This window comes from Rhinolophus hipposideros, assembly GCF_964194185.1.
Source record: "Rhinolophus hipposideros genome assembly, chromosome: 20".
In the NCBI taxonomy this organism is placed as follows: Eukaryota; Metazoa; Chordata; class Mammalia; order Chiroptera; family Rhinolophidae; genus Rhinolophus; species Rhinolophus hipposideros.
In genome coordinates, this window is record NC_138066.1 from 25,619,470 (window position 1) to 25,634,148 (window position 14,679).

General features: G+C 38.6%; 2 protein-coding genes across 2 annotated transcripts in view; one reads left to right on the forward strand and one right to left on the reverse strand.

Moving 5' to 3' along the window:
- PPM1E (protein phosphatase, Mg2+/Mn2+ dependent 1E) overlaps positions 1–2,950 on the reverse strand; it is a 130,131-nt gene extending 127,181 nt beyond the window's left edge. Inside the window, exon 1 of the mRNA XM_081029030.1 lies at positions 2,338–2,950. Coding sequence (XP_080885156.1) covers positions 2,338–2,804 — 467 coding nt within the window. The 5' untranslated portion in view covers positions 2,805–2,950. The remainder of the gene's footprint in view (positions 1–2,337) is intronic.
- Positions 1–14,679, forward strand: part of TRIM37 (tripartite motif containing 37) — a 238,113-nt gene that overhangs the window by 216,766 nt on the left and 6,668 nt on the right. The window lies entirely within an intron of this gene.

A 14,679-nucleotide genomic window follows, 5' to 3' on the forward strand; every position in this document is an offset into this window, starting at 1 on the left:
CACTTCTTATAGTGAACATTTATTACTTTTTAATAAGAAAAAAGATGTAGTTTTAAATGAGTATTATAATTATATTGAGAAATGTTGAAATCTTTTACACATAACCTATCATTTCTGAATCTGAATCCATAGTTTTCTCATCTATAAAATAAAGTGCTTGGTCAGAAAAGGATCTATCCCAACAGTGTCTTCCAATATTGATTCTTGTAACTAAGTGATATGATTTCCTTTTATAAATAACAAAATGAAAACTAAAAGCTTTAAAAGTATATTTTTTTAACTGTTAGGGGTTTTTTTGGGGGGGTATCTGTTTAAGAATTTTGAAGTTACTTTACATGAACAAGCCAGCCATTTTATATCTGAATAAAAATAGGTTAATAGCCCCTGCACAAAACACAGTATAAATGATGAAATCTCTGATTTAAAGCAAAATATTTTCCAACTTTAATTTTGCTAGTTTTACTTCAAATCCAAACTTCTATTCTCAATTAGATAGCCGTTTTACTATTTGAATACCTTTTCAAGTTTTATGTATATCAAAATTAATCTTGCTTTCCTTCCATATGGAAAACATATGTCTACTTGCCATCATCTTTATATAGGTTTCATTTTTTAAAAAAATAACCTTTACTGGCAAATGTTTATGGCTGTTCTAAACTAATGAGTCTCCTTTCAATGGACCTTCTCTGTTTAAACGTGTGTTTCTTTAATTCTGCAACTGCGTTTGTAAAGGTAAGAACTGTCAAAATAGAATTAGTCTGATGCTGAGATAAATTCTCCCACTTTGGTAAACATTTCCATTTTCTTTTTAGTAGGAAGTTTTAAACGTCTTTATATAGTGTTAAAAAATGACATTGCATACGCCCATTTCTATGATAGTTTACAAACACTAGGAAGACTAAAATGTTAATACTCTTGTCTCTGGGTGGTAGTATTACATGCCATTTTTTAAAAAAATTTCCCAAAAAGCATTATTACTTTGGTAATCGAACAGTATTTCCAAATTAAATTTTAAATAGCCTATAAAGTGTGGAACATCAGTACAGCCTGCTCCTACAGCAGATGTTAAATGCTTTTTGCCTATTGATAAGCTTCTGCTTTCACAGGAAAATGATCTGATCCCCGGTCACGTTGGATAAAGACAAAACATTTCCTTTCCACGCCCTTCTCTTAATTTAGGCTTCTGAGAAAATCCGAGAAGTGAGTCTGAATTTAATTGCAGTGAATTGTGCAGTAGTAAACTTTTGTAGGTCCAGAGTAACACCTTTCATTACAACTATCAGCAGAATGGCAAAAGATTCATTCCCAGGTTTACCAATGTTTCCAGAAACTTGTTAGTATTCTCCTTTGTCATTATTTCAGAGCAATTCCGTTTAGAAAGAGACGCAATTGTAAACCGTTTCTATTTCAAGCCCATAAAAAACCAGAACTGGGATGAAAGGCAAAGCCTTGACCTTTCTATTTTCGACTTTTCATCTGTGTAGCTAAGCCATCTGCTTTCTCTCCCCTACTCCATCTACTTAATGGACTGAAAATACTGCATCTAATTGCAATTTTATCAAACCAGCCTGACTTTTCCAGTTTAACGACTTAGGGCTTTTTCAGGTGTCCTTCACCCGAGGGCTCGCGTGTAAAATTTTGCTTACTCTTCCGTCCCAAGTTCTCCCAGCTTCCCTCAATTAGGAGTTATCAAATATCTTTCAACTAGGATGCTAGGCGCCCATGGATGAAGCCCTCTACAGAGCTCTTCACTTTCCACCCTGAGCGCCTGGCGGAAAAACCTACTCCCGTCTCTCCTCCTGCCTGCGGCTACCCGGCGGGTATTACAATCGTTGTCGCGGTTACGCAGGAAGCATCTCGCAGCGCAGCCTAGAACGGAGTCGTCTCGTCTCCAGCCGCCAAACAAGGCGCTCCGAGAAAAAGACAGAGCCGGGCGGGAGAAGAACCTCCTAGCGGCAGGGAGCTGGGAAGAAGAGGGAACTCTCAAGACTGGAAGAAAGGACCTTCGGAGGCACGAAGGAGAAAGGGTGTGTGCGAAGTGGAGCAAGAAGTGGGCGGCCGAGGTGAAGCTGGAAGAAAGAGCCGGGGCCCGGCAGGAGGGCTGCGGGGCCGGAGGAGCGGCTCCGGGACCAGCAGGAGCACCGGGACCTAGGCGGGCGTGGGCCGCTCGCACGCAGCCTGCCGCCCCAGTCCGGGCAGCGGGGGCGCTTCCCGCGGCGCCAGGCGCGGGTGTGTGTGGGGCGGGCGGTGGGGGCGAAGAGCGGCACAGGGAGCAGCTTGAAGGGCCGACGCGGCAGGGACAGCGGGCCCACCCCCACCCGAGCCCCGCCACTTAACTATTTGTAGAGCTGCTGCAGGCACAGGTCCAGGCTCTCGCCCTCCACCTCCTCGCGGGTGATGCGCTCCGACAGCGGCCGCAGGAGCGGGGGGAGCGGCGGCAGCTGGGGCTGCGGCGGCGGCAACACGGCCGACTGCCCCGGGGCTGCCGCCGCCGCCTCCTCTTCCTCCTGCTCGCCCTCGGCTGCCGCCACCGCCGCCTCCTCGGGGTCGGGGTCTCGCTCTTGCTCCCCCTCCTCCGTGGCGGCCACCGTGACCGCCTCCTCCCCAGGCTCCTCGATCGAAGCCTCGGCCGCCTCGGCGGCTACCAGTTCGGGCTCCGGCTCGGGCTCCGATTCGGGTTCGGGTTCGGGTTCCGGCTCCGGCTCCGGCTCCGGCTCGCCGCCGCCGCAGGGTCCCCGAAACTCGCCCAAGAATAGCTCCAGGAAGCGCCGGTAAGTTTTCTCCTCAGGGATGCAGCCGGCCATCGCTGCTCATGCCCCGGGGCCGACCGGGAAGTTGGGGCGGGAGCGGGAAGCCCAGGAAGCGGAGGGGGCTGCTTTCGAGCCTCGGGCTCCCGCAAGGGCGGTTAACGGCCGCACCGGCTCGAGCGATCAGCACTAGGCAGCCTGGAGAGGGCTCCCGCAGGCGTGCGCGCCGCCGCGTGCGGACGTGCGCGGCCCGGGGCCGGGGGCGGAGCGCGCCGCCCCGCTCGGGTCTGGAGGGAAAGTTGGTGGCGGGCGCGCGCTCAGGGTCCAGCGGAGGCCCACCTCCTAGCCCTACGGAGAGCTCAGCCCACGCTGCCTAGAGACTGTCGCCATGACAACCAGCTCTAATTAAGAATTTCAGGGTCCCTCCCGTCGAGTCCGCGTCGTCGAACGGACGCTAGACTCCCCTGCTCTCCAACTCTGAATGTCTTTATTGTATAGCTACCATAGCCTCAAGTGGATAAACTGAACTAAGACATCTCCAAGTCTAGCTGTTGGTTCCCACTTTGATTGGATTCACCTTTCCTGCCTTGCCCTAGAGTCTTTATCGGTTGAAAGACACCACGGTGTGAACACACACCTTTTGTTGTTGATGACACTCCTTTAATAAGTATAATAGTTTGGGGCAGGGGAGGGCATCAAACACCTACCAAGTGGTAGGTTTCTTTGCATACTTTCTCTCATTTGATTCTGCGAAGAAAGTGGTGTTATACTCATTTCTCACAGAGGAAACAGGATTTTAAGTACTTTACTTGCTTGGAGGTGTCAAAGCTACTAGCCATGACATTGGAATCAGAACCCAGGTTGTCAGCTTCCAAAGCCTTTTCTCCTTTTCTTTGCCTGTGAAGATTCAACAGTGCAATGTCTGTAAAGCCTTAGTTTTCTAGGGTTTTCTAGTTTACAAGTTGTTTTTCACCCCTTTAATCCTTACAATAGTGACTCAAGGTTAAAGACATTACCATTATGATTCCAATTTACAGATGAGGAAACTGAACGTTAAAGACATTGTGACTTTGCTCAAGGTCACACACGTGATGCAACAGGAACAAAATCCAGGTCTTTTCACTACAAAGCCATTAGTTTTCCAGCACACCAAGACACCTCTCTTTAGTCTCTGCATAATACATATACTTTATTACATAATATGTATACATTTTGTTAGCTCTTCTTCCCCAACCCCCAGCTTCTTTTCTTTCTTTCTTAAACTGAAACGACTTTAAATTATTCTAATTTTCTTACCAAACTACACACAAGCCTATTATTTTCGAGCCCTACTGGGGGGTTAGGAGAGGCAGAAGCTGTGTTGTTATACAGCTGTATAGATGATAGCATCCTTACAGCATACTTCCATGTCCATGGCAACATATAATTCAGCAAAAACAGTGATTCTTTTTCTGTTTTGAAAAACTCACAAATTATCAACCCATCCTCTCCATTTACTGTTTCTGGGTTTCAGTTGGATTTAGGGTCTGAAATGCCATTTCTAGTCAGTTATTAATGGCAGAAGAAGTCTCCCTGCCAACTGTTTTCATATAATACTGTGTTCTAAATCCCTGACCTGATACTGTTATTTTAAGATTAAGTGGGTTGAGCTCACTAATGTACATTGTGGCATCATGTAAAATAGAGGTCCATTCTCTCTCCCAGCTTGAGATTAAATAATACATGATAGAAAATGTAGAGTGAGTAATGCATGAGTCCCCTATAACTATTTATTTTTGTCTCAAAGGTAAATGGAAAGACTCTGTAAATAAGTCTGTTTCTATACAAGCTAAATGTATTTGTGTTTTGTTTAAAATATCACCAGTATAGAGCAACTTCTCTGAGATGCCAAGAAAGTCTTTAACCTCCTGCCAAGAAAGTCTTTAAACTGCTCATTTGTCTTTGTTTTCAATCCACCTGTTCATTTCCATTTCAGAATATCTAGAAAAGACTGACAAAACTTTTAAGACTGTACACCTAAATGTCCAATTTAACATTCTAACAACTATTTAACATCTCAGAATTAGAAAAGATAACATTTAGTTCAAGAGTACATAGCTGTCAACTGTAACAATTCATATCAAGTTACACCTTCCTACTTTGTTAATGTAGTTGCCTTCCTCCTCTAGGTGACATTTATTTGTGACATTAATTTATGACTCAACCCACACATCAAAGGGAACTGTTATGTGTTGGGGAAACATTACTACTAAGAGTAAAAGAAAAAGCCCACACCTCTATATTACTATAAATGAGAGACATGTTTGCTTATATTAATGAAGATATTCCTTCACAAAAGATCAGTATGGATTCTAGTGCATCCATTTGACAGAGTAGCTTTGCCAGAAGGTTGCTGACAGCAGTGCTGGGATCTCAGAGCAGCTGTGTAGGATGACTTTGCCATTGTCAAGAAATCTTTTCAGTCATTATTTTGCATTGCTTTACCTTCTTTTTCAGTTCCTCTCTTCTTACACTTCCTCAATCCCCTTTCTTACTAGTTATTAAAAAATATTAAGCTATGAAAAGTATATGTTATCGAGGGTATTTAAATATTTTTGAGATTGTAAAGAATTTTTTTCTCATAAGAATTGTTCTCCCTCTAATCCTTAGCTCTTTGGGGGAAATGCACAATGTCTTTTCACGGACATTTATGGTAATGATATTTATAAGGTTATAAAGAATTGCTGAGTTTGGCAGTTTCTTATCACATGACCCAGCAATTCCTCTCCCAAATATTTACCTACAAGAAATGAAAATATGTCCACCAAACACATAAACACACACCACAAAAATCTTTGTACATAATGTTTGCAGTAGTTTTATTCATAAACTTGGAAATAACCCAGATGTCATCAATACGTGAGTGGATAAAAAAATTGTGGTGTATTCATACAATGGAATACTACTCAACAATAAAAAGAAATGAACTACTGATAAACACAACAACATGGATGAATCTCAGAAACATACTGAGGGGAAAAAATCCAGACACAAAAAAGTGTATACTCTGTGATTCCATTTATGTGAAATTCTGGGACAGGCAAAGCTAACCTATAGTGACAGAAAGCAGATTAATGTTGCCTGGCATGAGGTGGGTTGGGGGATTCAGGGCAAAGGAGTAAGAGGGATCTTTGTGGGGTGATTAAAATATTCTACATCTTGACTGGGTGGTTATATAGGTGTATTCACTTGTCAAAAATTATCAAAGTACATTTTAAATAAGTGTATCATATGTAAATTATACCTCAATAAAGTTGATTTTCAATGTTAGAAATAACTGATTATTGTGTTACTCCTTGTCCTTTTTGCTTTCACATCCATTCCTTTTCCTCCCTTGTTCTGCTCTATATTTGGGGAGAGCCGACCCTTTCAGGCTGTATTCACTACTGTTCCTTGACAGCTGACTTTCGGCTGAGATTTGCCCAGTGGGAGGCATTGGCAAGAAACTGGAGACTGGGAGGAAAGGAGAAAAGACAGCATATTTCTTCCCTATCCTACCAGTCCTAATGCCTGCTGCGTTTCCTTTGTAGCTTTGCTCCCCCATCACATCCACCGGGATTCTGCTTTTGCCTATGACACCAGCCCCTGAGCTCTAGAAACATCCTCTTCTTCCATTTGTCCATCAGCCTAGAGATGGTAGTGGCTTCTAGCTTCCTACTCTTGCCTGCTATGGACTGAATATTTGTGTTCTCCAAAGATTCATATGTCGAAATCCTAACCCCCAAGGTGATGGTATTAGAAGTTGGGGCCCTTGGGAGGTGATTAAGTCATGAGGGCGGAACCCTCATGAATGGGATATAGTGCCTTTAAAAAAAAAAAAAAGGTCCAGGGGTGGCTGGATGGCTCAGTTGGTTAGAGCGTGAGCTCTCAACAAGGTTGGGGGTTCAATTCCCACATGGGATGGTGGGCCGCATGCACCCCCTGCAACTAAAGATTGAAAATGTCAACTGGACTTGGAGCTGAGCTGAGCCCTCCCCAACTAAATTGAAGGACAAATACTTGGAGCTGATGGGCCCTGGAGAAACACATTGTTTCTCAACATTCCCCAATAATAATAATAATAATAATAATAATAATAACAATAATAATAATAATAATAATAATAATAGATCCAAAAGAGACCTTTTCCACTTCTGCTATGTGAGGACATAGTAAAAAGATGGCTGTCTGTCAACCAGACACTGAATTAGCCAGAGCTCAAATCTACCTCCGAGCCTCCAGAACTGTGAGAAATAAATTTCTGTTATTTATAAGCCAACCAGTCTATGGTATTTTTCTTATAACAACCCAAATGAACTAAGACACTGACTCACCTTCCCTTTTGGCTTTTTTAGCTCTTCTATCACTTATGCAACCAATTGCCTGTATTCTATCCCCTCTGTTTTCTTAACTGGGTCTCGGTTGATACAATAACAAATAATACTTTAAAGAACTATAAAATGGATTATATATATGAAAGAACTGTAAATGGATCAAACTGACATTAAAGCAAGTTTAGGTCTTCAAAGGTGCTACTGGAATACTGAATTTACTTGAAATTAGCAGTAAATTATTTCCTAGAATTAAAAGTTACAAATAGGTTGCCAGGAGTCCAAGGGGAGAGAAGAAAGGATGAATAAATAGGTGGAATACAAGGGATTTTTAGGACAGCAAAAAGTATTTTGTATGATACTATAAGGGTAGACACATATTAGACATTTGTCAAAATCCATAGGATGTACAACACAAAGAGTGAACTCTAATGTAAACTATTTTAGTTAATAATGTATCAATACTGGCTCATCAATTGCAACAAATGTACCTCGCTAATATGTTAACAATTGAGAAAACTGGTGGGGAGCGGGAGAGGGCATATATGGAACTCTCATCCTTTCCACTCTTTTTATGGTAAATCTAAAATTGCTTTAAAAATAAAGCCTATTAATTTTTTTAAGTTAATATTTGATATATGGTGAATAATTGGTGTTTGTAAGTAAGAAAATATGTTAACTCCTCAATTTATCTCCAGTTAGTATCTGCTTGGTTATACAAGTCTAGAATATTCTATCTATTCAAAAGTATGCCTATTTTATGTCTTTATAGGTGAAAAATAAAAAACTATTTCCAAAAAAAGCCTCAATTTTGTTATTGCTGATTGTAAAAAATTATTGATTTGAAGCTGATACTGTATCTCAAATGATAAAATATACATTGTTTACATAAAATATTGGCATATTTGAAAAAGTGTAATAACAAATATTACACATACAAATAACAAAGTATTTATATGTGTATGTGTGTGTATATGTATATATATATATATATATATATACACATATATATCAGATCTTAGTGCCTAGACAAATGTTTAAGACTAGACCTAATGATGTTAAATTGCAAATATAAAAATGTGTAACTTTTCACTCATTTTAAAAATTGAATGGAAGAAAAACTAATATGTAAGTACTCTTTAAGATATTAATTCAAATGTGTTGTCAAACTGACTAGTAGGGAGCAACAGAGTACCTTATAACTGAAAAAACAGCACATAAAAATGTTTTCAGATAAGAACTTCTTCCTCCTTTCTCCTTGATATACCCTGGCTGCATCTTCTATATCCTAGATCAATAATGTAACTTTAAAATCATCTCCACTTGCTGCCAAAAATACTACTGCTATATTAATTTTTATTCCTTTTCTATTGGGGGCTAATATGGTTATATTGCAACAGTCCAATGCTGTCAAAATTAAAATTTGCATCAGATAATACCAGGCCCACACGCATTATTTTCATCCGTTTTAAAAAGCAAAGATGTCCCAAAAACATGTTCTAACTTTTTTTAATGTTTTAACTATTAATGGCAACAACCTTTGTTTTTAACCAGCATAGTTCTTAGAGGAACCAAAATTATTTTTTAACATATTAAGACATGCTTCTGAAGAACAGGACATGGAGAAGACATGCTTCTGAGGAAGAGGGCATGGGTTGATGGTAATTTCTGATGGAGGTACTATGAATAGCTAACATGTTGTATATTCCTTCTATAATTAGTTCTAAAATGTATTGACTCTATTTTAAAAAATCTATTTCAATATTTTGCTACTATTTTTCACCTTACAAAACCAAAAAGTGCTTTATGGTGGTAATACCTATCTTTATCATTATCATCTAATAATGATAAATTTATTTAGAATAAATACATGCAAGAATTGAGAGTGATATTGATCATGTTCTATTTTAATCAGCAGATGCCCATTCCCCACTCTGGAGTATTCATCAAAAAATCCAACTGCTTTTCTAAATGAAAATTAAGCAGGCAACTAAATATAAAAACTTCACAAAGGTGTCTTCTATGCTCAAATACTGAACACTTTATTCTTCGTTGAGTGTGGCGCTGATGGAATTGAGCCATGATGACATTTGTGACTAGAAGGGAAGATGGAAATGATTCCATTAACCTAGAGTGCTGTAACATATGGTAATCAGAGGTGGTAGAATAGCTGTGTTGGACAAGGTTAGAAGTAAGCCATGTGGCACAGACATTATCAATTACCACACATGGTAACCATGCTGACACAATGTATCTTCTCCAGAAAGGAAATGATTTGGGCATATGAAGTGGTTTGTTGCCCTATGAAAGAGTGATCTATAAATGACATATCTGGCACCAATATAGCACACGTGGTTTCCAGTAATTCTGCAAGTTGAGGACTATTAAGATTTGATGAACCTCCATATCCCTAAATATCAGTACAATAAATTGTAATTATTTACACAAAAGCAGCAAATCAAAATATCTATGCAAACTAAACTTGGGGCTTTTACATATAAAGTTATCAATTTTTCAAATATTTTTTAAAATTGTCCCATGAAATTCTGAAATTTTTGTGTCTCTGTAAATATATGCCAATAACTTCATGATTCTTTAAGGTATAAAGCCTATGGGCATAGGCAAAAGTTCAAGATTTGATCTAAGCTGTACTGGGAGATGAAATTACAATAATGTGTTCCAAGTATTGGCAAAAAAATAGAATTTGAAAAAAACATGATGAAAACTGTTTTAAGAAAATTTAATATACATTCTTTCAGATGAGTACAGGGTAGATTAAATAAGAGAGATTGAAGGTTGAAAATCAGTTGGGCAATGGGAGATAATGAATAGAGAAAAGAACAGTGCCAGTGGGAATGAAGATGAACAGAAGGAGCTAAGACACTTTAAAGGAAGATTGGAAATTCTACGGCACTTGAAGACACAACTTGGGAAGAGCCGGCAACCCACCCGGAGAGGCTCTAACGTGGCTGTTCTGGCTGTCTACTACTGCATAACAAACTACCTCAAAACTTAGTGACTAAAAAAACCCACCATTTTACTCTATTTCACAGCTCTATAGGTTGACTGGGCTCAGCTAGGTGGTTCTCACTTGCAGGTTTCATGAGGTTGTACTCAGATACCAGTCGGTGGGAGAGAATCATCTGAAGGTTCAAATGGGCTAGGTGTCCAAGATGCCTCACTCACATTATACATTTTTCATTTATATTGAAAATAATTGAGTGGAAAAATGACTAGTATGCAAATTGTTTTTAAGATATTAATTTGATTGTGTTGCCAAACTGGCAGTTGAAGCTGGCAGTTGACTGGGAGCTCAGCTAGGGCTGTCAACTATAATGCTTACATGTAATGATTCCAATATGATGGCCTTAGGGTAGGCAGACTTCTTACATGGTGGCTTAGGAATGGTTCCAAGAGTGAGTGTTCCAATGAACAAGACAGAAGGTGCATAGCCTTTTATGACCTGGTGTCGTAGTCAATAGCATTACTTCTGTGGTACTCTACTGGTCAAAGCAGTAACAAGCCTGTTCAGATTCCAGAGAAGGGGACATACCGTGTTTCCCCCAAAATAAGACCTAACCACAAAATAAGCCCTAGCATGATTTTTCAGGACAATATCCCCCGAACACAAGTTCTAATCCATCTTTTGGAGCAAAGAAAGATCTGGTCTTATTTCGGGGAAACACATAATACACCCCACCTCCTGATGGGAGGAGTGTCAAAGAATGGTGGTTTCCAACCACGTGTAAGCCACGTATAAAGGAATATAGTAATCATGCAATAAATGCTATCGCTACAATTCATAATGGTTTTAAAGATTTCAGTTTAATTCTGAGAGCAAACTTATTTCTCTAACTTCCAAGTTCTTAGAGTACAACTTACTGGCACTCTCATACAATTAATAATTTGGCAACTAATTAAATGTGTAGTCATCATGAAAGTACGTTAAGAGAAATGAAGTAGAAAATAAACTAGATTGGAGGAAAATGGGGTTGGTTTTAGATATGTCAAATATTTGATAGAACTATATAACATGTTAATTATAAATGGACTGCAGTGAGTTTGGAGCACGGGTGATAGAGCTTAATATGTTGATTTGGGATACAAAAAAGATTAACGTGGCAACTAAAATAAGGAACTAGGATAATTCTGGAGAGAAAGGTTGGAGAGAAAAGTGTAGATCACAGATTCTTTCGTTATAAACAGAAGCCAACTCTGGCTGATTTAAACAAAGAGACAATTTATGGAAGGGCTATTGAAGTAATCTATTAGCAGAATTAGAGTCACTCCAGATATCTGTTTAGTAGAAACTCCTCAACTATCTTATTCAGTCATTGCTGCTAGAATAAATGCATTTCAACCACTTTCTCCCAACCTGGATCCCCCACTTAAGTTTCAAAGTCCAGGGATGAGTTCAATTGACTTGGCTTGAGTCATGTGCCTACCTTCACTAATAGAGGGCAAGGCATCAGAATATACAATCCCACTAAGACTGCATACATTGGAGAATGGGAAACACAACTGTACAAAAGGGAAATGGAGAGTTATTAGCATGGGGACGTGTATGCTGATTGTCAAAAAAGACCCTGTGAATGTACACTAGAGGGGTATCCAATGAAAGCAGAGGAGCAGGATGGTCTAGTACCAGGAATGCCAAGAGAGGAGAGTTTCAAAGTGTCAAATGTTGCTTCAAGAATGAGAATAGTAAGGTAAAAAGGCCTACAAGACAATCAATTCTATTGAACTTTGTATACAATTTTGGTAGGATAGTGAACGAGTAAGTAAACATAAAAACCAGGTTAGAAAAACAAATGCATTGATGAAAGGTCCAGTTTTTAATAAGTTTATAAAGTGTTTCTTCCTCCATGATTAACACTGTACTTTACCTAGGTTAAGCAAATCAAGGAATCCTTGGGAGCATAGCCAAGTCTTTCAGTTTAGCGCATGGGTGATAGAGTTTCACTTCCATTTTCATTAGATATTTGAGAGCCAGTTCTGTGCCAGGGATACTGTTCTAGCACTGAGGATACAACAGTAAACACCGTCCCTGCTTTCATGGGGCTTACAGTCCAGTGGGAGAGTTAGGTAATAGGTCAGTAAAGAATGCCTTCAGACAGGGGCAAATGCAATGACTAAAATTAGGGTATTGTGATAGTGATAAGGGAGGACAACATTATCTAGGATGGCTAGTGAAGGCCTCTCCAAGGAGGTAAAATCTGAGCTAAATCTAAAAGACAAGGAGTGAGCCACATGGAAACCCAGAGAAGCTGGTATAAAGGTCCTAACGCAAGAATGAAACTGTATATTTGAAGAACAAAGTTCAATGTGGCTGAAGCATAGGCAGCAAAGGAGTGAATGGCATCATGTGAGCATGAGAAAAGAAAGCAGAAGATAGGTCATGTTGAGCCTTCATAAGGAGTCCAGCTTTTATTCGAAGTGTAATAGGAAGCCACTGGAAAGTTGAAAGTAGGTAAGCAATATGAACTGATAATATCTTTTTACAAGATTCCTCTGACTCCTGTTGTAGGAAACATATTATAAGGGAGGTGAGTTAAAGTACGGAGACTAATTGGGAGGTTATTGCTATAGCCTATGTGAGAAAAGACTTTGACTTACAGTCTAGTGGTAGCAAATGGCAATGGAGAAACTATGTTTAAGACATATTTTGAGTATAACAGTTAGAACTTGCTAATAGATTAGATGTAACAGAGGATATGAAAGAAATTGAGTGTCTTCAATTTTTGGTTCAGACAAAACTTGTATGGATAGTGGCACATACTGATATAGGAGATATACTTCTTTGGGGGGTGACTTCAGGGGTTAAGTTTGAAATACTTATTACACGTGTAAGTGAATATGTCAAGTTGATGGTTAGTTATACCAATCTGGAGCTGAGAAGAAAGTCAGGATTGAATTACAAATCAACACCCTCCTTTTCATCACCTTGAGATAATTCCTTATCCATTATTTTCTAATCTAACTATCATCCCCATGAAAAAGAAGTATTGGTTGAAAATAACCAAGAAATAAATCAAGAAACCCAAAACTTCATGAAGAAAAATGTATTAGCCGTTGCACTAATTGTCCTCTTTAGAACTTGCCTGATGTTTTGGCTGATGTAAGATAGATTCACTGGCATTTTTCATAAAACTGCCTTCTAAGATACCACTGAGTGCACTTTAATCAAAGACCCTCTGTCAAATTCAAAATTCAAAGCCATAGCAAACCTCCAAATCCATTCCAGAGAGATTTAAACATAAAATAACACTTATTGAAAGTTCTATAAGAAAAAATGGAAGAATTTAATAATCATGGAGTGGGAAGATCTAAATAGGACACAAAACTCAGAAACAAAATAAAAGTGAAAAACTATATAAAAATCAAATTTCTGTGAGGCAAAAAATAAGACAAACTGTGAAAAATATTTGCCATGTCACAAAGGCCTAATACCTTCCTTAACATGTAAAGAACTCTTACAGATTAATAAGATCAACCACCCAACAGAAAAATGGAAAAAATATAAACAGCCAGTTCATAGAAAAGGAAATAACTTATAAGCAGATGAAGAGATATCCAACATCACTTAATATAAAAAAATGAACTAGAAAATGTAATATCATACTATGAGATGTCACTTTCATAAACTTATCAAATTGGCAAAAAAAGATAAAATACTGTGTTGTCAAGGGTGTGCAGAAACAACCGCTCTCAAACATCATTGGTGGAGGTATTAATTGGTAGTCTCTCTAGAGGATAATCTGGGCAACATACATCAAAATTTTAAAATGTAGTTAACCTAAATATCTGTCAATAAAAGAATGATTAAATAATAGTATATTTGTACAATGGAGTATCACCCAGCAATTTTTTAATTGAGAAAAATTCTATATGTACAGATACAAAAATAATTTACAGACTTGGGTGTTGAAATTTTGTGACTTAGGTGTTGAAGAAAAATTATATTTATATTTTAGATACATGGAATAGTTCTGGAAGGTCACACAAAAAACTGGTAATGTTGGCTGCTGCCAAAAAAATGAGCTGAGTGACTAAGGGACAGGGGAGAAAAGATTTACTTTTTACTGAATTTAAAATCTTGTGTAAATACTACTTATTAAAAAACAAACAAATAAAAAACAAAGACAAAAAAATCATTTTTTCTTTAAGAATTTATGGTATACTTCCTATCATTAGACCAAGACTTATATAACCAATTATGTTTTTTTTTCTTTGCCTTGGTTTATATGACTTAATACAAATTCTCTTTGCTTTTCTACTTATCTTTTATCTTTTATCTGTGTTAATTTTTCATTTTGAAAGTAGGTAGGACATAACTTCCATGATTCTCAAGCTCTTTTATAGTCTCATAAAATGTTACATATAAAATCACTATCGAAGCAATAGTGCATTTAAAAACTCACATCTTACTACACATGACAGTCAAATGGATAGTTGAAGCACAAAAAGGTCTATGTCAATGGTGAATTAAATCTGGAAACAGACAAAGGAATATACTGCGGTCAAAAATACATGAAATCTTGTCAACATGTTTTATGCCAAAATTAGTGCTGAGGGAGCAAAAT